The sequence below is a fragment of the Elephas maximus genome, chromosome 23 (assembly GCF_024166365.1).
Source record: "Elephas maximus indicus isolate mEleMax1 chromosome 23, mEleMax1 primary haplotype, whole genome shotgun sequence".
Taxonomy (NCBI): domain Eukaryota; kingdom Metazoa; phylum Chordata; class Mammalia; order Proboscidea; family Elephantidae; genus Elephas; species Elephas maximus.
In genome coordinates this window covers 51,033,428-51,058,014 of record NC_064841.1, presented here as the reverse complement: position 1 = coordinate 51,058,014, position 24,587 = coordinate 51,033,428, and the positions used below count along the sequence as shown (strand labels likewise).

The window sequence follows — 24,587 nt, the reverse complement described above, 5'->3', positions numbered from 1 at the left end:
TTTCCATCTCATTCCTGTTTATAACTTGTCTTTGCTGATAATTTCTATGTGTTCATACATCATTCTCTTTCCTTTATCTCATTGAACATATTTGAGACAGTTGATTCAAGTCTTTGTCTAGTAAGTGCAATGTTTATGCTTCTTCAGGGACAGTTTCTGTTAATTTCTTACGTGAATAAGCCATCCTTTCTTGTCTCTCTTCATGCTTCATCATTTTTTGTTAAAAGTGGACATGTTAATATTATAATGTGGTAACCCTGGAAATTAGATTTTCTTCCTCCTCAGATGAATCATCTCTGGTTTGTGTTTGTTCTTCCGGGCTTTTGAAGCATCTCTGTCTCCTCAGGGTTTGTTTTTGTTGCTTTCTGTAGGCTGTAGCTGTTTGTTCATTTAGTGACTTTTATAAACTAATTTTTTAAAGTCTGTATTCTTCATCATGTGTTGTCTCTGTTCCTTTAGTGTGTGTTCAGCGAGTGTTTCACAGAGATTTCCTTTTTCCCAGAAAAAAAGGGGGGAGGGATGGAAGGGGGGAAAAACCTCCGACAGTCTTCATAGATTGGCTCTGTGCTAAGGAACTCTTTCAACACTTAGCCAGGTCATTTGCAACATTTCCTTAGCCTTCACTTCTTGCTTGAAATGAGCCTAGAGATTAGTCAGAGGTGAAAGTTTAGGGTCTTCTCAGGTCTTTCCTGAGCAATGTGTCCTGCCCTAGGCATGTCCATGGCTTTCCAAAGTCCCAAGTACACACAACTCTTTTTAATGCCCAAATTTCCCAAAGGAACACCCTCCCCAGCTTTTCCTCCCAGAGTTTTCAACACTATTGTATGCCTCAACTGTAATCCTTTGCCCCAGGCTGCTGTGGGTTATTTATTTGCCTTACAATGTTTTCTAGGAATGCCCCCCCACTTTTCCACCCTGAGTAAGTTTCAAGTTATGTGAAACAAAGACAAGTGGCTGCATCAGTCCTTCAGGTAGCCTCAAGACAGGTTAGATCCACCAAACACAATTCTTTGCATGTAAGGTCTGGTCTGGTCCCTCCAGAATCAGTGACAACGGTCCCACAATAGAAATGCAGGCTGCCGTCTTTAAGACCACTGCCAAACTGGGGGCATGGGGGAATGAGCAAGGGCAAAGAAAACTCCACAAAGCTTTATTACTGTTTTTAAGTTCTCTTTCTTTAGCATTTGCTTGGTTGTTGTAAAGTTTCGGCTACTTCCAGATTTGTAACAGACTTGAATCTGACAGCTTTTACCCAATTTTTTTTTTTTGATGTTTCTGTGGTGGAATCTTGGAGCTGCCTACTCTACCATTTTCACCGATATCATCCAGTCATAGCTATTTTAAAGTCCTTGTGTATTAGATCTATTATCTGGATTATTTAGGGGCCTTCCTCTGCTGTTTGTTTTCTCTTGATTATTGATCGTATTTTCTTGCCTCTTTGCAGGATTTTTTCTTGTAATGTTACAGAATTTTCCTTTTCTCGTGGTTTCAAAACTAGCATCTTATCCATGGCTGCATTTTGTTTAAATTATTGTACTAACTTTCACAGTTGAACTTGGGTGTCCCTACATATTCCCAATTCCCATTAACTGACTTTTCATTTGTTTTTTGTAGGTTTGTTTTTAGAGTAATTTGGAGCCCTGATGGTGGAGTGGTTAAGAGCCTGACTGCCAACCAAAAGATCAGCAGTTTGAATCCACCAGATGCTCCTTGGAAACTCTATGGGGCAGTTCTACTCTATCCTATAGGGTTGCTGCGAGTTGGAATCAACTCGACAGCAACAAGTTTGGTTTTTTTGTACCCCTACAAATGATTGATGGCATCCATGATATTAGATTCTTCCTTATTTCACTTTAACAAAGAACCTTATTTTCTAGTGTTTAGGGGCATTTGACTGTTGGGTTGTGTTCCTTTCTGGAACTTGGGGCATTCTCTGCATATCTAGGCTCTCCATGTAGGTTTTATTTCTGTTCTTTTTTATTTTGTAGTTGTTAGTAAAATTTTTTTTTTGGATGCTGGACCTTGTGTAGATAAGAAGCGTAGAGGCTTCAGATGATATACTTACCAGAGAAAGTTCCGTTTTCCTCTGCTAGGCAAAGAGGGTCAGAGGCTATTTACTTCAATCTAATCAAGGATTTAGCTTGGTTGGGGCTGGGTTGCAGTTTTTATAAGAATCAATTCATCTCTGGTTTGTGTTTGTCCTTCTAGGCTTTCGAAGCATATCTGTCTCCTCACCCTAAAGATTATAAGAGATTCAAGTCTACCATCTGGAGGTTTTGCATTTAGATCATTAACCTCATGCTCCACAGAGCTCCCTAGAATAGCAAATGTGTCAAGGGTAGACCAATTGTATATCTGTGGCAAGACTTCCCTCTAGCAGGGCTGTCTTCTAAGGACCATAAGATTGTAGAAATTTCACTATGCTTTTAAAAGCCTCCTGCCCAGTTTTCCAGTCTTCAGCATCACCCTAGAACTCACCAAATGCCCTGTGGTGGAAAGCAAATTATCAGTTTGGGGCTTTTCTAAGTTTACAATTAGTTATGCCAACCCTGCATGGAAAAAGCTCCGCTAGTTTCTCTTTCCACTAGAAGAATCATTTTCCTTTGGCTAAGCCTGGTTCTCAACCCATATACAGAATTGAAAAAAATGAAAACATCCAGGATTATTCATCCAGAAGTCATTCTTATCTGGAATTTTTATTTAGTCTTGTTACTTCCACAGCTCTCCAGTGACTTTAAACATATTTCTGCAATGATTGTTATTGTTCCCTTCTTCCCCCAGTTATTGCAATAGGTGCAATGGCCTGGCAAACCTACATCCTTTTTGGAACTGGAAGTCCCACTGTCTCAATTTGCAAACCTTCTACATCACCAGCTGCTCTTCTCAGTCCCTTATGTTGGATCCTTTTCCTCCTACTGATCTCCAAATGTTGCACTGTACGGCCCATTTCTTAGACTGCTTCCTCTCTCTATCTTGATGCTCTCTAAGCAATCTCATTCAGTTCCATGGTATTAAATACTGTCCATATGCTGATGGGTCCCGAATTTATATCTCCAGCTCTAACCTATTTTCTGATCTCCAGGTTTGCATATGTGTTCTTTGCATCTCCAACTGGATACTTAAGAGGCATCTCAGTATTAACATGGCTCAATAATGATGAGTCCCTGGGTGGTGCAAATGGTTAATGCACTCAGCTGGTAACCAAAAGATTAGTGGTTCAAGTCCATCTAGAGGGGCCTTGGAGGAAAGTCTTGGAGATCTACTTCTGAAAAAACAGCCACTGAAAACCCTATGGAGCAGAGTTCTACTCCGTCACACATGGGGTCACCATGAGTTGTAATCGATTCAACGGCAGTGAGTTTTTTAAACTCATGACTATTGTTTCCCCTCCAAATCCACTTGCGTCTTGGTAAAAGCCAACACTAGCTACTCAGTTGTTCAGCCATAAACCTTGGCACCTTTTCCTCACACTCCATATCCAATCCACTGTAAACCTTCTGAGTTCCATTTCCAAAATGTATGCTGAATCTGACCAATTTCCACTGTCCTATTGCTACAAAGCTCATCTGAGTTGCACTTTTCTATCATCTAGGCTACTGCTAGTAGTTGCAAACTTCCTCTCTCTTCCTTCTACTCCAAAATCATCTTCATGGTAACCACTGTGGTTGCTGGTTTCTAAAGGTTAAATCAAGTCATGTCACTCACCTCCCTTGCACAAAACCTTCTAAAGGCTTCTCTACTGTAACTAGAATAAGACCCAAACTCTATAAAATTATAGTCTATAAGGCTCTATGTGATCTAATTACCCTGCTTACCTCTTGGACCTCATCTCCTTTCTCATGTATATAGTATACCACTGTGGTGGTCAATGTTGTGTCAGCTTGGTTAGGCTATGATTCTCAGTGGTTTGGTAGACACTATGTAATCACCTTCCATTTTGTGATATGATGTGAGCAGCCAAGCAGTTTAAAGGGGAGTTTCCTTGGGAGTGTGGCCTGCCTCCAGTATATAAATGGATTTTCTGACAAAGCTCGCTTTGTTTCTTGACCCTGCACTCTTCTTGTCGTTTGGAACATAAGCCTGCAGAAGTTTCTGGCTTGCCGCTTGACCTCCAGATTTTGGATGCATCAGCCCCTGCAACCACATGAGCCATCAAAGGTCTTCAGCCTGTTGCCTAACCCATGGATTTGGAAATTGCCAGCCCTCACAATTGTGTGAGCCATTTGCTTGAAGTCAACTTCTCTCTCCATATATGTCTATATACGCTTCACTGGTTTTGCTCCCTGGAGACGCCAGACTAAGACAACCACCCATGCTGCTAGGCTCCAAACCCTCAAACTATCATTCTAACTCAGTAATCCTCTAACATGTCCAGATCATTCCTATTTCAGTACACTTGCATTTGCTGTTCCTTCAGCTAAGAACACTGCTGTCTCATCATTCTGATGTTAATGCAAATGCAACCTCCTAGAGATCTTCCATGATTGTCCTACTGGGCCCCTCTTCCACCACCATACCTCCCTATTACATTATTTCATTTTATTTAACTGCACTTAATATCTGAAATCCTCTTTTAAAAAATGTATTTATTGCCTGTCTTCCCCACAAGAATGTAAGCTCCTTGAGGGCAGGGTCTTGTTTACTATTGTACACCCAGATCTTGAATTGCACTCTGCACATACTAGGTGTTTGGTATATTTGTTGACGGCCTCCTGCATTAACCTTTCTTGGATAGGGAATGTTATCCAATTTTGGTTTTCCCTCTCCTGCACCTAACAGTAGTGTGAGTATTGCAGAGACAATGTTAAATAAGACTGAGGACTCCATCCTCCCTACTGTAGTGCTAAAGATGAACCACTTTTTCTGACTGCCTCATCAATGAAACTCCTCTGGACAGTCCTGGCTGGCCAAACTCTGAACCAGTTCATTTTGGTTTGACCCCCTGCTGAGAATTTGCATTTCTACTGCAGATATACTGAATCAGAATCCACATTTTAACAAGATTGCCAGGGGATTCTGATTCAGTATATCTGGGGGGTGGAAATACAAATTCTCAGCAGGGGGTTGAACTGAAATGAACTGGTTCAAAGCCCTGGGGCCAAACACATTGTTAAAAAAAACCCAGGCAGTCCTGCCCTCTATCCCACACCTGAAGTCACAAATGGGAAGAACATTTTTACAATTGTCATTGGGCTGAAGGTAGAAAGAGCTGCAGCAATAGGGTTATGGTTTGGCATTTTCTCTCACAATACTTTGTACTTCCCTCAAAACGTAATCATTTTAATAGTCCCTACAAGGCAAAACTTCTAAAGACTTAAGAATTTCCAAACTCTAAGCAATTAAGCTTGAATAAAGATTCATTGTGGATATGCCCTAGTACAGTATTTTTCAAGCTTCAAGCTATGAAATCGATGTAGTGATCTCAATACCAGCATTTTACTTGTTTTAATGAAATTACAGAAAATATCAGCATGTGCTGCAGTACTGATACTTGCAGTAAATATTTCATGAATACGTACACCCACTTATATATGTATGTGTATGTACTGGGTTCTGCTATAAAATAATTTCTTACTATGGGTCAATGTTTTTAAAAAGGCAAGGTAGTCATTGGCCTAGAGTATTAGTTTCATGTTTTCATTCCATAAAAAAACAAAAAACTTAAATGCACACTCATAGAACAGAATACATGTATTTTAAGTTTTGACAGTGTTCAAAACTAAAGTCTAGATATTTAAACGAAAGTTTAACATGAGTATTATCTTGTAAGGTAATCTTTTCCTTTTAATAAATAACATACAAAAAGTGTGTTATTATTCCGGAAGCAAATCATCTCCTAACTCTTCATCAGCAAAATCATCCTCGTCGATCCTTTTTTTGGCTGCAGTTTTTGGTCTTTCTATTTGAGGGCCAAGTGGATCCACATAAGAGGCATCTAGGTTTGAAAACAGATTGTTACGTTAGAGCAATATACAAAAGCAAAGCAAATGTGAAGCAATTCGTCTTATAATCAAAACCAAACAACTCAGAGTGAACAGAAATGTTCTCCCAATTCATTTTAAATTTTGTTTGTATTTATCAAGTTCTTAATAATGCCCAGTTGCATGATTTTGTCATCTCACCAGTCTTCTTCAGCCCTGCTATGCCTCTAGGAACTGGGTAGGGGACACCAGCACTTGCCTATTTCTTTGTTACTGCTACTTTCATAAGGTTCATTTGTCCCAGGTAAAGCTCTTAGTTTGGCACTTAGTCGTTCACCTTTACTACTGGCACTACAGTTCTGGCCACTATCTGAAAACACAAAAATAAAAATGCATTTGTTTAACACTTTGAGAAAACATGGCACTATATTACCCATCTTAAAGCATACTTATTTGCCAAGAAACTATTTCATTTGGAAGCAGACTTCCTATGGAAGTAATTTTTGTTTTACGAATTTAGAAGAAATCCCTCATTGGGAATCTACAGTGTAGATAAAACATCACTTAAGAGTGGTCTTTGTACATACTCTTTCAAATGTGTGTTTAGTTATAGGTTTCCATTTTATAGATTCACTTGTGGGAAGTTAAGAGACTATACCCTATTATAACCTAAAAAAGAACAAATAGGAACTGAACAACAAACAAATAAGAAGTCCCGGAGCAGTTTGAGCTGTATCATCAGCTCATATCAAGGCTGGTGAGAGGCCCTAAAAGCACCTTACATGAAACACAGTGGGAGAGGCTGGCTAAGCTTAACCCAGGAGAGAACTGAGATTGTGCTATTACTTTCTTCAAACATTTGAAGAATGCTCATACAGAAGACGATTAGACTTGCCCTGTGTAGTATGAAAGATTTTGGTTCAATGTAAGGAAAACCTTTAAAAGAATAATGGCTGTCCAAATATGGAATGAGCTGGCACAGGAAAGAGTGCAATCTGTATCGCTGAAGATTTTCACACGGCTGAACATTAACATTGCTAGAAAATACTAGTAGTACTTTTAACCCTAAATTTCTATGATATCTTCTAAAAGAACCAATTCTCTAGTTCCATAGTTTTATTGCTTCCCTTACAATTCATGCAATGGTATTTTTCTTCTACTAAGGAAAATGCCGGGAATGGCAAATTGAAGAGGAGTGGCGTTGCATTCATTGTCAAAAAGAACACTTCAAGATCTATCCTGAAGTACAACGCTGTCAGTGACAGGATAATATCCAGACATCTACAAGGAAGACAAATTAACATATTATTCAAATTTATGCATCAACCACTAAGGCCAAAGTTGAAAAAATTGAAGACTTCTATCAACTTCTGTAGTCTGAAATTGATCAAACGTGCAATCATGATGCACTGATAATTACTGGTGATTGGAACGTGAAAGTTGGAAACGAAGAAGAATTGGTTGTTGGAAAATACGGCTTTGGTGATAGAAATGACGCTGGAGATCACGTAATAGAATTTTGCATGACTGACGCCTTCTTCGCTGCAAATATCTTTTTTTCAACAACATAAACAGCGACTATACACTTGGACCTAACAAGATGGAATACACCAGAAACAAATTGACTACATCTGTGGAAAGAGATGATGGAAAAGCTCAATATCATCAGTTAGAACAAGGCCAAGGGCCAACTGTGGAATAGAACATCAATTATTCATATGTAAGTTCAAGCTGAAGAAAATTAAAGCAAGTTCATGAGAGCCAAAGTACAACCTTGAGTATATCCCACCTGAATTTAGAGACCATCTCAAGAATAGATTTGACACGTTGAACACTAACAACCAAAGACCAGATGAGTTGCAGAATGACATCAAGGACATCATACATGAAGAAAGCAAGAGATCATCAAAAAGACAGGAGAGAAAGAAAAGACCTAAATTGATGTCAGAAGAGACTCTGAAACTTGCTCTCGAACACTGAGTAGCTAAAACAAAAGGAAAAAATGATGAAGTAAAAGAGCTGAACAGAAGATTTCAAAGGGTGGCTTGAGAAGACAAAGTAAAATATTATGAAGACATGTGCAAAGACCTGGAGATAGAAAACCAAAAGGGAAGAACACACTTAGCATTTCTCAAGCTGAAAGAACTGAAGAAAAATTCAAGCCCTGAGTTGCCATATTGAAGTATTCTACAGGGAAAATATTAAATGACACAGGGAGCATCAAAAGAAGATGGAAGGACTACACAGAGTCACTGTACCAAAAAGAATTGATTGACGCTCAACCATTTCAGAAGGTAGCATATGATCAAGAACTGGTGGTACCAAAGGAAGAGGTCCAAGCTGGACTGAAGGTATTGGCAAAAAAACAAGGCTCCAGGAATTGATGGAATACCAAGTGAGATGTTTCAACAAATGGATGCAGTGCTGAAAGTGTTCACTTGTCTATGCCAAGAAATTTGGAAGACAGCTACCTGGGCAACTGACTGGAAGACATCCATATTTGTACTCATTCCAAAGAAAGGTGATCCAACAGGATGTGGAAATTATCAAACAATATAATTAGTATCATAAAAAAAAAAAAAGTAAAATTTTGCTGAAGATCATTCAAAAATGGCTGTGGCAGTACATTAGCCATTCAAGCTGGATTCAGAAGAGGATGTAGAACCAGGGGTACCATTGCTGATGCCAGAAGGGTTCTGGCTGAAAGCAAATACCAGAAAGATGTTTACCTGTGTTTTATTGACTATGCAAAAGCATTTGACTATGTGGATCATAACACATTATGGATAACATTGCGAAGAATGGGAATTCCAGAACACTTAATCGTGCTCATGAGGAACTTGCACATCATGAGGCAGTCATTCGAACAGAACAACAGGATACTGCATGGTTTAAAATCAGGAAAGGTGTGCATCAGGGCTGTATCCTTTCCCAATACTTATTCCATCTGTATGCTGAGCAAATAATCTGAGAAGCTGGACTATATGAAGAAGAGTGCAGCATCAGGATTGGAGGAAGGCTCATTAATAATTAGAGATACACGCAGATGATACAACCTTGCTTGCTGAAAGTGTAGAGACTTGAAGCACTTACTGACGAAGATCAAAGACCACAGACTTCAGTATGGATTACACCTCAACATAAAGAAAACAACTGGACCAACAGGCAACATCATGATAAACAGAGAAAATACTGAAGTTGTCAAGGATTTCATTTTACTTGGATCCACAATCAATGCTTTCGGAAGCAGCAGTCAAGAGAAATCACAGTATTGCATTCGGCAAATCTGCTGCAAAAGACCTCCTTAAAAGTGTTAAAATGCAAAGATGTCACTTCGAGGACTAAGGTATGCCTGACCCAAGCCATGATGTTTTCAATCACCTCATATGCATGTGAAAGCTGGACTATGAATAGGGAAGACTGAAGAAGAACTGATGCCTTTGAATTATGGTGGTGGTGAAGAATATTGAATGTACCACGGACTGCCAGAAGAACAAACAAATGTGTCTTGGAAGAAGTACAGCCAGAATGCTCATTAGAAGCAAGGATGGTGAGACATCGTCTCACATACTTTGGACATATTATCAGGAAGGAACAGTCCCCGGAGAAGGACATCATGCTTAGCAGAGTAGAGGGTCAGCTAAAGGAGGAAGATCCTCAAGAGGTGGATTGACACAATGGCTGCAACAGTGGACTCAAGCATAACAATGATTATGAGCTTGGTGCAGCGCCGGGCAGTGTTTTGTTCTGTTGTACACAGGGTCCCTATGAGTCAGAACCAACTTGACTGTACCTAACAACAACATGGAAACTTCATCTTTAATGACAGTAGTCCTCCCGTTTGCACCAATCGTTTCTTTTCTGAAACAAAACAAACAAACAAAAAAACCAAACCCAGTGCTGTCGATTCCGACTCATAGTGACCCTAGAGGACAGGGTAGAACTGCCCCATAGAGTTTCCAAGGAGCGCCTGGAGGATTCGAACTGCCGACCCTTTGGTTAGCAGCCGTAGCTCTTAACCACTACGCCACCAGGGTTTCCCTTCTTTTATGACTGTATTTCATATTTTAGTTTATTGATACTTCTGGGAATGAATTAAAACAAGACAGTCTTCAAAATCCCCAGTTTCAAGGGTTGGCTAGTGGAACCAAAATTCTAAGTCCTTTCTGGGTTCACATCAAAAGTATTACCATTTTCCTCCATCATGGATGTTCCTGGAAAACAAAGCCTCTCAATTTAATGCACTGAATATGACCAGTCTTCCAGTATGCTTTTTATTATTTTGTTCCTCTCTAATTTTTTGTTAGAATTAATTCTTTTTTTTTTTTTCTATCCAAAAGTATAAATGGGTGTCTTTCAAACTGCTTAAGTGAGCTCAGGCCAAGAAAGTTAGAGAGCCACTGCTCTAGCCAATATTTATTTTACTTCACTTTTCCTATAGACATAAGAGCCCTGACATCTGCTCCAGGTACCCAATGCCCTTTTGAAATGCTGCTGTATGATTCCCAGTCTGAAGGGTCCACATCACGTGGAAAGAACAAACTTTTACAAAATGATCTCCTTTGAAAAACTTCAACTGTCCAATTGAAAAAATATAAATACATTTTTTAAAAAAGAATTTCCATTATAAAGACCAGTTGAGGTAAATTGTGACCACTCGGTTTCATCATTTTCATGAAGGAATCTTACCACACATAGGCAGATGCACATGGATCAAGAAAGCATTTGTAGGCCTGGGGGGAGGGGGACTATGCCTAACAAAACATTTCATTTCAATATAGCAACAAATAACAATTCCTATCTCCTAGAGGGAATGTGGAAACCCTGCTGGTGTAGTGGTTAAGTGCTACAGCTGCTAACCAAAAGGTCAGCAGCTCGTAATCCACCAGGTGCTCCTTGGAAACTCTATGGGGGCAATTCTACTCTGTCCTGTAGGGTTGCTATGAGTAGGAATCGACTTGACAGCAATAGGTTGGTTGGTTAGAGGGAAATTAAGGAGTGCTTTTTTTTCAGTGGGGCAGTGGTTAAAATGATCAATTGCTAACTAAAAGGTTGGTGATTTGAAACCACCAGCAGCTCCTTGGGAGAAAGATGTGGCGGTCTGCTTCCGTAGAGATTTACAGCCTTGGAAACCCTATGGCGTCACTATGAGTTGGAACTGACTTGATGGCCGTGGAATGGAGTGAGAGGGAAATTAAACAAACAAAGAAACAAAAAAACGTTGCCATCAAGTTGATTCCAACTATAGACAGAGTAGAACTGCCTCATAGAGTCTCCAAAGAGCACCAGTTCATTTGAACTGCGGACCTTTTGGTTAGCAGCTGTAGCACGTAACCACTACGCCACCAGGGTTTCCAAAAAATAACAATACGTTCTGAAAAATAAGATTTTGGAGATCCATTTATCTGAATAATTATTTTATCAAATAACATTAAAACTCCCCAATGATACTTTTATAAAAAAATCTTAAGAGTCACAGAATTTAGAGTAAGAAGGAACCTTGAAACTAATCCATTCCAGGAAAAAAAAGAACCACCCTATAGAAAAATGGACAAAGAATACAAAGAGGTAATTTCTAAGGTGAACATACAAGTGGCCAATAGACACATAAATATGTTCAACCTCAATCTTAGAAACATTGAGTGAAAAAAAGCAAATCAAAACTCTACATACTAAATGATAACCATTTTTACAAAGTTCAAAACAAGAAAAATTAAATATGTTGTTTACATATATGATAAAATTAGACATGAAAAAGCAACGAACTGCAAAATACAAAACTCATCATAGTGATTACCTGTGGAGGGAAGGGATAAGGAAGGATCGCACAGGGAGGTGCATTAGTGATAGTGATGTTTGTGGTGTAATGAATTACTTCATGTGGCCCTTCCATCCATAGTCTTTGTACCTCCTACTAAATGACTGGGTGGGACCATGCAAATAAGATGGATGAACCCTAACAAGGGTATTGGTCAGTGCTGCTATCCTGCTAGGCTTAAAATGAGCCAGGAGTGGAGCATGTCTTTGGACCCAGGATCCCTGAGCTGAGAAACTCTCTGAGCTGAGAAGCTGCTGGAATCAGGAGACTGATTAAAGAGAGGGCAAGCTTTAACACTGAAGATGGAGAGAGGCTGTGGCACAGCAATGGCAGCAGGGGAGACCTGCAGGAGGCAGTGTGGTGGGCTTCCTGGCCCAGAGAGCGAGAAAGATTCAGCACCTTTGGGCAGGAGGCCTGCTGGTGGAGTAGGGTGCCTCTGGGCACTTGGGGGAGCTAGGTTTGCCACAGAGTTGGAGCTGAGCGCTTTCAGGCTGAGGCTTACTGGCAGAGTAGGGTGCCTCAGGACACTTATCTGCAGAGCTAAAAGAGGTTTTTAACACTTGCCCCAACAGGTCAGAGGCTGAGGGTCTGAGAGAGCCATGGCTAAGAAGAGTTTGTCCTGATTAAGGAAATGTATCCTGAGTTGTAATCTGTTACCTGAATTGTAATCTGTTACTTCCCTAATAAACCCCGTAACTGTGAGTACTGTCTGTGACTTCTGTGTGGCCATTGCAATGAGTTACCGAACTCAGCAGAGAAGTAGAGAATGTCGTGAGAGGGATAGTTGGTGTCAGAATTGGTAAAGATGGCGGAGAGAGGAGGCATGTCTGACCTCTCTCCCACAGAAATCAGCCTTGGGCTGTTGATTTTGATTCTCCCTCCCCCTTGTGAAGTTAGAGAAAATCAGAAGCCCCTGCCATACCCTTTCTACAATGTTCTGCTTCTGATGTTTTATGATGGGTTCATGAATATGCTTCATAACTTAAATGAGTTACATATTCTATTGTATGCATCAAATATTACACAATTTAAACATTCAAGTAATTCTGAATGTAAGATGATAAATTTAAGATTCCATTTCGCTTAATAAAATGGCCAAAATTCTTAAAGGTAACAGGTTAGGAAGTGACATGAATAAGCTTTCCTAGTAATTTGGCAGTATGTGTCAAAAGACTTCAAATTCTGCATACTTTTATATTCCTGAGAAAATCTTTACTAAGATAAGCATAAAATTATTTAATGTCAGAGAAAAATGTACATGATATAATGGAAAACTAAGAAATCGGGTGACTTTAACCATCATCCATATTTTAAAAATACACACATATACATATACACACTCACCTCTCAGTGTGAGATTTTTGAGTAACTTTAGTTTCTTCCTTTTTATCTGAATGTTCTACATTTTTCTATAATACACTAGTCACTGTCAAGAGGATTCTGGCTCATGGCAACCCCATGTGTATCAAAGTAGAACTGTGTTCCATATATTTTCTACAATAGGCATTATTTTTTTTTGTAGTATTTTGGGAAATTCTATTATCTTTATGAAGTCAAAAGGCTCTTTTGAGAGAATCATATGATACTTCAAGCCCATATTAAATAGATTTTGACCCTGGTTTCTCTCACAGAAACCTCTTCAATATACTGAGCAGCACAGGGGAGCCGTCTCCCTTACCCCCATATTTACTGAGTTATAACTGACGTATGAAACAGCACACATTTATTGTGTAGTTTGAAAGGTTTTGTGAAACCATAATCGATCAGAACAATGAACACATTGATGACTCCCAAAAGCTTCCTTTGCCCCTCTGAAATTCCTTCCCCCGAGCCCTACTCACTCATGCACCCCTCCCCCTCCATCCCCAGGCAGCTAGTTTAGTTTGTTCACTCTCGCAAACCTGGCTTCTTTCACTCAGCAGAGATTGAGCCTTGTTGTTGCATATATCAGTAGTTCATTTTATTGTTTTTATTTTATTCATTTTCTCCCCTGTATAGATATGCCACAGTTTGTTTATTCATTTCCCTGTGGATGGCCTTTGGGTTGTTTCCAGGTTTTGGTATTTTAAGTAAAGTTACTATGCATATTTGTGTACGAGTCTTTGTGCAGATATATGGTTTCATTTCTCTTGGGTATATGCCTAGGAGGTATATGCTTAGGTCGTATGGTGGGTATGTTTAAGAAACTACCAAACTATTTCCTGAAATGATTGTGCGTTTTGTATTTCCATCAGCAGTGAAGAAGTTCGGTTGCTCCACACTTCACAATACTTGGTATGGTCAGGCTTTAATTTTAGCCATTCTACTGGATGTGTAGTGGTATTTCATTGTGGTTTCAACTGGCATTTCCCTAAAGACGAATGATATTGACCATCTTTCCATGTGCTTATTTGCCATTATATACCTCTCTGATGAAGAGTTTATTCAAATCTTTTGCCCATTTTTAAAAAACTATTGATTGTAAGAGTTTATTTTTATATTCTAGATACAGGTTCTTTTCTGGTAAGTGTTTTGCAAATATTTTCTCCTACTCTGCCTTCCCTTTTCATTCTTTCGATGGTGTCTTTTAAGGAGGAAAAGTTTTCAATTTTGATGAAGTTCAATTTATCCATTTCCTTTTAACGGGTCATGCTTTTGATGTTGTATCTAAGAAATCTTTGACTAACCAAAGGTCATGAAGCTTTTCTCCTATGTTTTCTTCTACAAGTTTATAGTTTTCAGTTTTACATTTAGCTGTATGATCTATTTTGAATTTTTTTGCATTGTTTAATTTTATTTTTAATTTATTGTGCTTTAAGTGAAAGTTTACAAATCGAGTCAGTCTCTCATACAAAAATGTACTTAGTTGCTCTCCCCCTAATAAGTCAGCACAGTCCTTCTCTCCACCATGTATTCCTCGTGTCCATTCAGCCAGCTTCTGTCCCTCTCTGCCTTCTCATTTTCCCACCAGACAGGAGCTGCCCACACAGTCTCATGTGTCTACTTGAGCCAAGAAGCTCGCTCCTCACCAGTATTTTCTATCTTATAGTCCAGTCTAATCCCTGTCTGAAGAACTGACTTTGGGAATGGTTCCAGTCTTGGGCTAACAGAAGGTGGGGACCATTACCTCTGCGGTCCTTCTCGTCTCAGTCAGACCATTAAGTCTGGTCTTTTTACGAGAACTTGAGGTCTGCATCCCACTGCTCTCCTGCTCCATCAGGGATTCTCTGTTGTGTTCCCTGTCAGGGCAGTCATCTGTGGTAGCCGGGCACCATCTAGTTCTTCCAGTCTCCGGCTGATGGAATCTCTGGTTTATGCAGCCCTTTCTGTCTCTTGGGCTCATACTGACCTTGTGTCTTTTGTTCTTCATTCTCCTTTGCTCCAGGTGGGTTGAGACCAATTCATGCATCTTAGATGGCCACTTGCTAGCGCTAAAGACCCCAGACACCACCCAACAAAGAGGGATGCAGAATGTTTTCCTACTAGATTTTATTATGCAAATTGACTTAGATGTCCTCTGAAACCAGACCCCCATCCCTGCTACTCTGGCCTTTGAAGTGTCTGGTTTATTCAGTAAGCTTCTTTGCTTTTGGGTTAGTCCAGTTGAGATGACCTCTCTCGTATTGTGTGTTGTCTTTCCCTTCACCTAAGATAGTTCTTGTCTATTATATAATTAGTGAATGCCCCTCTCCCTCCTCAACCTCGTAACAACCAAAGGACATTTTCTTCTGTCTTTAAACTATTTCTTGAGTTCTTATAATACTGGTCTCATACAATACTTGTCTAATTTCACTCAGCATAATGCCTTCCAGATTCCTCCATGTTAGGAAATGTTTCATGGATTCATCATTGTTCTTTACTGATGCGTAGTATTCCATTTAGTGAATATACCATGATTTATTTATCCATTCATCCCACTGATGGGCACCTTGGTTGCTTCCATGTTTTTGCTATTGTAATCAGTGCTGCAATGAACATAGGTGTGCATATATCTGTTCAGGTGAAGGCTCTTATTTCTCTAGGATGTATTCCAAGGAGTGCAATTGCTGGATCGTATGGTAGTTCTAGCTTTTTGAGGATGTGCCAAACCAATTTCCAAAGTGGTTATACCATTTTATGCTCCCACCAGCAGGGTATAAGTGTTCCAGTCTTTCCACAACCTCTCCAACACTTACTATTTTGTGTTTTCTGGATTAATGCCAGCCTTCCTGGAGATGGAATCTCATTGTAGTTTTGATTTGCATTTCTCTAATGACTAATGATCATGAGCATTTCCTCATGTATCTGTTAGCCTCTTGAATGTCTTCCTTGGTGAAGTGCCTGTTCATATCCTTTGCTCATTTTTTAACTGGATTATTTGCCTTTTTGTTGTTGAGTTTGTGCAGTATCATGCAGATTTTAGAGAACAGACATTGAATGGAAATGTTATACCTAAAGACTTTTTCCCAGTCTGTAGGTAATCTTTTTCTCTTTTGGTGAAGTCTTTGGGTGAGCATAGGTGTTTGATTTTTAGGAGTTCCCAGTTATCTAGTTTCTCTTCTGGTGTTTGTACATTGTTAGTAATGTTTTCTATACTATTTACACCATGTTTTAGGGCTCCTAGCATTGATTCTATTTTTTTCTCCCATGATCTTTGCTGTTTTAGATTTTATATTTAGGTCTTTGATACATTTTGAGTTAGTTTTTGTGCATGGTGTGAGGTATGGGTCTTGTTTCATTTTTTTTTTTCCAGATGGATGTCCAGGTATGCCAGCACCATTTGTTAAACAAACTGTCCTTCCCCCATTTGACTGACTTTGGGCCCTTGTCAAACATCAGCTGTTCGTATGTAGATGGATTTACGTCAGGATTCTCAACTCTGGTCCGTTGGTCTATGTATCTGTTATTATACCAGTACCAGGCTGTTTTGACTACTGTGGCATTATAATACGTTCTAAAACCAGGTACTGTGAGGCCTCCCACTTTGTTCTTTTTTTTCAATAATGCTTTACTTATCTGGGGCCTCTTTCCCTTACATATGAAGTTGGTGATTTGTTTCTCCATCTCATTAAAAAATGTCGTTAGAATTTGGATGGGAGTTGCATTGTATCTACATTTTTACAATGTTGAGTCATCCTATCCAGGAGTAAGGTATGTTTTTCCACTTATGTAGCTCTCTTTTGGTTGCTTTCAGTAGTGTCTTATAGTTTTCTTTGTATAGGTCTTTTATGTCTCTGGTTAGATTTATTCCTAAGTATTTTAACTTCTTGGGGGCCTACTGTAAACGGTATTGATTTCCTCTTCGACGTTGTCTTTGTTGGTGTAAAGAATCCAACCAATTTTCGTACGTTTATCTTGTATTCTGATACTCTGCGGAACTCTAATATTAGTTTCCTTGAGGATTCTTTAGGGTTTTCTATGTATAAGGTTATGTCATCTGCAAATAGATATACTTTTACTCCTTCTTTACCAATCTGGATGCCCTTTATTTCTTTATCTAGCCTAATTGTTCTGGCTAGGACCTCCAGCACAATGATGAATAAGAGCGGCGAAAAAGGGCATCCTTGTCTGGTTCCTGTTCTCAAGGGGAATGCTTTCAGTCTCTCTCCATTTAGGATGATGTTGGCTGTTGGCTTTGTATAAATGCCCTTTACTATGTTGAGGAATTTCCCTTCTATTCCTATTTTGCTGAGAGATTTTATAATGAATGGGTGTTGGATTTTGTCAAATGCATTTTTGGCATCAATTGTAAGATCATGTGGTTCTTGTGTTATGTTCTATTTATGTGACGGATTACACTGTTTTTGTAATGCTGAATCATGCCTGCATACCTGGTATGAATCCCACTTAATCATGGTGAATTATTTTTTTGGTACCTTGTATTTTACTGGCTAGAATTTTGTTGAGGATTTTTGCATCTAAGTTCATGAGGGACATAGGTGTGTAATTTCCGTTTTTGTGGTGTCTTTACCTGGTTTGGTATCAGGAATATGCTGGGTTCACAGAATGAGTTTGGGAGTATTCCATCTTTTTCTATGCTCTGAAATACCTTTAGTAGTGGTTGTGTTAACACTTCTCTGAAAGGTTGGTAGAACTCTCCAGTGAAGCCGTCAGGGCCAGGGTTTTTTTTTGTTGGGAGTTTTTAAATTACCTTTTCAATCTCTTCTTTTGTTATCAGTTTATATAGTTGTTCTACCTCTGTTTGTGTTAGTTCAGGTAGGTAGTGTGTATCCAGAAATTTGTCCATTTCTTCTAGGTTTTCAAATTTGTTAGAGTACAATTTTTCATACTATTCTGTTATGATTCTTTTAATTTCAGTTGGGTCTGTTGTGGTATCATCCATCTCGTTTCTTATTTGGGTTATTTGCTTCCTCTCCTGTTTTGTCAGTTTGGCCAATGGTTTATCGATTTATTATTTTTTTCAAAAAACCAGCTTTTGGTCTTGTTAACTCTTTCAATTATTTTTCTATTCTCTATTTCATTTAATTCGGCTCTAATTTTTATTATTTGATTTCTTCTGGTGCCCAAGGGCTTCTTTTGCTCCTCTCATCCTATTTATTCAAGTTGTATATACTTCTTTGATTTTGGCCCTTCTTTTTGGATGCGTGCATTTATTGCTATAAATTGACCTCTGAGCACTGCTTTAGCTGAGTCTGAAAGGTTCTGAGGAAGTGTTTTCACTCCCACTGGATTCTCTGATTTTCTTTATTCCGTCATTAATGTCTTCTATAACCCAGTTATTTTTGAGCAGGATATTGTTCAGTTTCCAAGTGTTTGATTTCTTTTTCCTGCTTTTTCTGTTATTGATTTCTACTTTTATGGCTTTATGGTCAGAGAAGATGCTTTGTAATATTTCAATGTTTTGGATCTTGTTAAGGCTTGCTTTATGACCTAATATGTGGTCAATTCTAGAGACTGTTCCATGGGCACTGGGAAAGAAAGTATACATGGCTGCTGCTGGGTGGAGTGTTCTGTATGTCTATGAGGTAAAGTTGGTTGACTGCGGCATTTACATCTTCTGTGTCTTTACTAAGCTTCTTTCTGGATGTTCTGTCCTTCAGTGAAAGTGGTGTGTTGAAGTCTCCAACTATTATTGTGGAGCTATCTCATGTTTCAATGTTGTTAGAGTTTATGTATATTAAAGCCCTGTCATTGGGTGCACAAATATTTAATATGGTTATATCCTCCTGGTACACTGCCCCGTAATTATATCGTGTTCTTCCTTGTCCTGTGTGGTGGATTTAACTTAAAGTCTGTTTTGTCAGAAATTAACATTGCCACCCTTGCTGTTTTTTTTTTTTTTTTGCTTGATATATTTTTTTCCACGCTTTGAGTTTGTTTTTGTCTCTAAGTCTAAGGTGTGTCTCTTGTATTTAAAATCCATTCTGCCACTCTCTTTTTATTTGTGCATTTTGTCCATTTATATTCAGCGTAATTATGGATAGTTTTTTTTTTTTTTATGAGTTTAGTGCTGTCATTTTGATGTCTTTTTTTGTATGTGCTGTTGACAGTTTCTTTTTTCCACTTAATTTTTTGTGCTGAATTATATATTGTCTTTTCCTCTTACTTGTTGTTGTTCATTTCGTTTCTGCTGAGTCTTTAGGTTTTTCTTGTTTTTTTTTTTTTGATGTGTAGGGTTGTTAATTTCCTTTGTGGTTACCTGTATATTTACCCCTATTTTTCTAAGTTTAAACCTAACTTTTATTGTTTATATCACCTTGACTTCCTCTCCACATGAAGATCTATGAGTACATTTTTTATTCCCTCGTTATTGTTTTAATGTTGTCATCTTTATACATAATGATATCACCGTTTCCCTGTTTTAAGTGTTTTTTTTTTTTTTTTAATATTGGTTCATTTTTGTGATTGCCCTATCTGGGTTGAGATCTGGTTGCTCTGTCCTGTGTTCTAGTCTTGGGTTGTTATCTGATATTATTGATTTTGTAAACCGAGAACTCCCTTTACTATTTCTTCTAGTTTTGTTTCGGTTTTTATAAATTCCCTAAACTTCTGTTTACCTGGAAATGTCCTAATTTCGCCTTCATATTTGAGAGACAGTTTTGCTGGATATATGATTCTTGGTTGGCAATTTTTTCCCTTCAATGCTTTATATAAGTCATCACATTGCCTTCTTGCCTGCACGTTTCTGTCAAGTAGTCTGAGTTTATTCTTATTGATTCTACTTTGTAGGTGACTTTTTGTTTATCCCTAACCACTCTTAAAATTCTTTAACTTTGGTTTTGGCAAGTTTGATTATGTCTTGGTGACTTTCTTTTGAGAGCTACCGTATGCGGGGTTCGACGAGCATCTTGGATAGATATCTTCTCATCTTTTACGATATCACAGGGAAGTTTTCTGCCAACAAATCTTCAACAATTCTCTGAGTATTTTCGGTTATCCCTCCCTGTTCTGGTACTCCAATCACTCATAGATTATTTCTCTTGATAGAATCCCACATGATTCTTAGGGTTTCTTCACTTTTTAAAATTCTTTTACCTGATTTTTCTTGTATGGATTCAGCTCAGGTGTCCAGGTAGCTGGTCATCAAGTGTGTGTTACCGGGTCTGTCCTACAGTCTTAGAGGGGCAGGGATGATCGGTGTAGGCACAGGTATCTGCTTGCAGCAGGAAGGTCACACTCTGAACAAGGCAGGAGGTGACAACCATCCCCGAGTGTGAGAAAAGTACGTCCATATTCCCTACAGTGCACAGGTGTGTGGGTTCTGAAGCCGGACCATGGGCACCCAACGCTTTTGGTTGTAAGGACTGAGAGGCACCACTTATCCTTGGACCTGTCGCAGGTGACTAGGTGACGTGGGTGGAGCCACCGGTCCTCAGGCCCTTGATGTGGGTAGGTGAGGACCCTGTTTAATAGGCAATGTGGTGTCAAACATCAAAAACCCACCTTTCTACCACATCGCTCAAACAGTTGATGTCAGATCTCAAGCACATACACATTCTGCCAATAAGGGCCTAATCTCCGGAAATGCGCCTGCACAGGTCCATGCAGGGGTGAAAGCTATTCAAAGTCCATGGACTGTTTATGCCTGGACAGGAGCCGCTTCTGTCCTGAGTGCCCCAGCTTAGTGGAGTTGGCAGATTATCTTTTCCTCCAAATGTTAATTCCTCCAAGGCTGGAAGAATGGCTCAGAGCACTCAGCAGGACCTATCTCGGTCTCTGGGAAATTGACAGCCACTGAAACCAGCTTGGGGTCTGGAACATGGTAAAATAAATGCAAGTACTTAGCTTTTGCCTAGAGCACTGTTATTCTCTGGTTCTGGAAGTGTGAGCAGACTGTGCAGCTTCCTCTCTCTCCTGAGGAAACCGTGTCCTACCCCACCATGGTCGCTCCTGGGGATCGTGTCTGAGGGGCACTGTTTCCCACTGAATCAGGTCTGGCCAACTCCTTGCCGCTTCTGAACTCTCTCTCTCTTGCCTTCACTCAGTCCGATTTCATAACTTTGCTTTTGATGTTCAGGACTTCTAACCTGTCATATATATAATTGTTTCACTTGCTTTTTTAGGTCTTTGTTGTAAGAGGGCTCACTGGAAGCGTCTGACTACTCTGCCATCTTGGTCATGCCTTTGAATTAATTTTGTATATGATGCAAAATATGGGTCGAGATTAAATTTCTTGCATATGGCTATCCACTTGTTCCAGCACCATTTGTTGCTTTTTGCACCGCTGTCAAAAATTAATTGACCATATATGTTTGGGTCTATTTCCAGACACTATATTTCTATTCTATTTCTAGACACTATATTTTGTTCCACTGACTTATCAATGAAAAAAATTTGTTATCTACCATTTCTGAAGTCATATACAACACCTTTGATTTCCTTGCTTATTGTATTTTTTTTTTTTTTTTGCCTCTTACTAGTTTGGAAGTTATACATCTCATTTCTATTATTTTAATACTTACTAATTATTTTAGGCATTTTAACATGTACATTTAAGTTAACTAAGTCTAAAATTCACCATCCTTACTTTCCTTCCAAACAGTATTTCTTCAAATGCTTTAATTCTTATCACCACCACTCACATCCTTGCCTTAAATTCTACTGTTGTCCAGGATTAAAAAAAAAGGATTTTAGGTTTACCTTAATTAAAAAAATTGACAATTTAGATCACTGACATTATTTTAAATATTTAATATATGTTTAGATTTAATGGTGTATTTCGCATTTTACTTCTGGCTTTTTCTTTTTTTTTAATGAGGATCTGTTGGTTAAAAGATCTTCTGAAAATGACTTTATGACGCCCTCATTCTTGAAGTACACAAGCCCAATGGCATACAATCCCAAGTAACAGTTATTTTCTCTAGGCACCTTAAAGACATTTTGATATCTTCTGGCTTCCATGTAGATGTTGAGAAGTCAGCAAGAATTTCTCTTTCATATTTTGTAATTTGACAATGATGCACATAATATTACTTTATTTATTCCACTTGAAATTTATTTCACTTCGTAAATGAGGATTTCATCAATTCTAAAAAATTCTTAGCCATTATCTTCTTGATTATTGCTCTCCCCAGTTCTTTCTAATTAAATGTATGTTAGAACTTTTCACTACATCCTTCATGTCTCTTAACTTCTCATTTTCTATCACTCTGACTCTCTGTGCTGCATTCTGGGTAATTTCTTCAGCTATATCTTCCAGTTCATAAGCTCTCTCTCCATCTGATCTAATCTGCTCTTTAGGGTTGGCAAATTTTTTCTGTGAAGAGACAGACAATAAATATTTTATGATATGCATGTCGTATGGTCTCTGTTGCAATTACTTAACTCTGACATTGCAGCAGGAAAGCAGCCAGAGACAATAAAGGAGTGAACATGGCTGTCTTTCAATAAAGCTTTATTGGAACAAGTGGTAGCCTGGGCAGGATATGGCTGCAGTTTGCCAACATCTGCTTGAAACCCATCTATTGACTTTCTAATTTAAATTGTATTTTCATTTCTGGAAGTACTATTTGGCTTTTTCCAATCTGCCTAGCCATTTTTATAGTCTTCTATTCCTTTGTCATACTTAGAATATGCAAATATTACCCACTATGTGAATCTGATTCCTGAGTCTAGATAGTTTGAGTTTGGACAGTGAGTATCTTAAAACTGCCATTACAAAATACCATAAAGTTGGTGGCTTTAAAGAACAGACATTTATTGTCTCCAGTCTCATGGCCTGGGTGACTATGGAACGTGACCGTGTTAATAATGACAGTTAAACATCCTGACAAAGTGAATTCCTGATTTATTTTCACAGTGCTATGTTTTAGCCACCTCTTCTATCCTCAGAACAGGTTAGACCCTCTTGTCATATTACCAAGTTCCCAATCTTGAGACTTGGGAAAAAACCTCACAAAATTTCTGCTTGGTAAGAGATTACATCTGGCCTTGACTGATGTTTTTACAAGGCAGCTCCTACTAAGAAGGTGACCTATTTGTGACATTTGAGAATACTACAGGTTTTAAATATGAGAAGCTCTTTTTTTGTGAGAAAGTGAGTTTTATAACACAGGCTCTATGCAAGAAGCAAATGAAGTAAGGTTTGGAGGCTGACTACATAAACTTTCACCATATATTCTCGTCAAATAAAAAATGCATTTAGCTTCCAAAGGGAGACAGTCACTGCTTATTTAGAAAGAATACAGTCAAGAGCATGAAAGTGTTTTACAGTGGTAGATAAATTGAAAGCTGAATTTTAAAAATTGCAAAGAGAAGACTAAAAGCAATGCACTTCATTTTGTTATTACTTTAAACAAATTATATGCAGAGATTTTATCAGATTAAAAGTCAGTGATTTTGCAACATTAAGTACATAATACATTCACATGAGTAATGAAAATAAGAAAAAAACACAAATTAAAAAAAAATCTTTAATACTACCAAGATATTTAAAAATTCTAATGAGTATTAATTGTGCTGCTACTCTGCACCCTAAGCTGTTTCACCCATGATGGAGGCAGAAGCAGCCACAGCACGCAGTCTTTAGAGGTACTTTACAGTCTGTCTGGGGGACTCTCCTTAAACATTTACTATTAATTACAATTCCCGTGATGTCACACTATAACACATTTTAAAAACCCAATAAAAATAACTTCTTTTCCTGAATTTTTCTCATTTTATTAATTTCTCTATGCATTTAAATGAACATTATTTTGTTTAGAGGAAAGTGAAAAGGAAAATCTCACTGTGTAATTGCCATTACTCATTATGCCCTACTTGCAAATAAGACTGTGTCTCAGAAATTCTATCATCTCTGGAAGCTGTTATATGAAATGATCTAAGGCTTTGGTGCTCCCAAGCCCCCTGAAGATCAGACGAGAAAGTACGACCAGCATCTCATTCCAGAGGAGGAGAACGGAGCCTGCAATAATTGCAGCAGGGGGTATAATTTTAGAGGGGATGGCTTGACCTGGGACTGTCTCCAGGTAAGCATTTATTTCCAATGTTTCCTATCATAAATACCATCAACATGTCTGTACATAATTCTGTCTGAATCTGATTTTATCTTTAAAATAGGTTCTTATCAGGGGGTATGGACATTTTAAAGGTCTTGATAAACATTACCAAAGTGATTCCCAGAATGGGACACCACTTTAAATTCCCACCAGCCATGTTTAGCTTATAAAGAATGCCCATCTCATCTTATCCTTGCTATCCCTGAAAACTATTCTTTAAAAAAACTTTTGCTTATTTTATAGGTTAGTTTGCATTTCTTTCACTATTGGTTAGTGAATATATTTATCACCATACATGAAAGAAAAGTTTATATCCTCTTCTCCACTTCCCAGTAGCCTACTTTACTGTTAAATCATTGTAATCTGATTTTTACCTCCAGCAGTGTACTGATGCTATCTCAGTTGAAAAATCAAATAGCCTTTTTAGACTTG

At 38.5% G+C, this 24,587-nt stretch overlaps 1 protein-coding gene across 5 annotated transcripts in view; it reads right to left on the bottom strand.

The window, feature by feature from the left end:
* Positions 1-5,676: 5,676 nt before the first annotated feature.
* Positions 5,677-24,587, bottom strand: part of IFT88 (intraflagellar transport 88) — a 240,607-nt gene continuing 221,696 nt past the window's right edge. For 4 of the 5 annotated variants that reach the window (XM_049867325.1, XM_049867328.1, XM_049867326.1 and 1 more), the window contains 2 exons: positions 6,181-6,291; positions 5,677-5,935 (listed from right to left, as the gene is read on the bottom strand). In XM_049867325.1, the coding sequence (XP_049723282.1) occupies positions 5,814-5,935; positions 6,181-6,291 (233 nt within the window). In that variant the 3' untranslated portion in view covers positions 5,677-5,813. The remainder of the gene's footprint in view (positions 5,936-6,180; positions 6,292-24,587) is intronic. The other variant, XM_049867329.1, reaches the window with a different exon arrangement.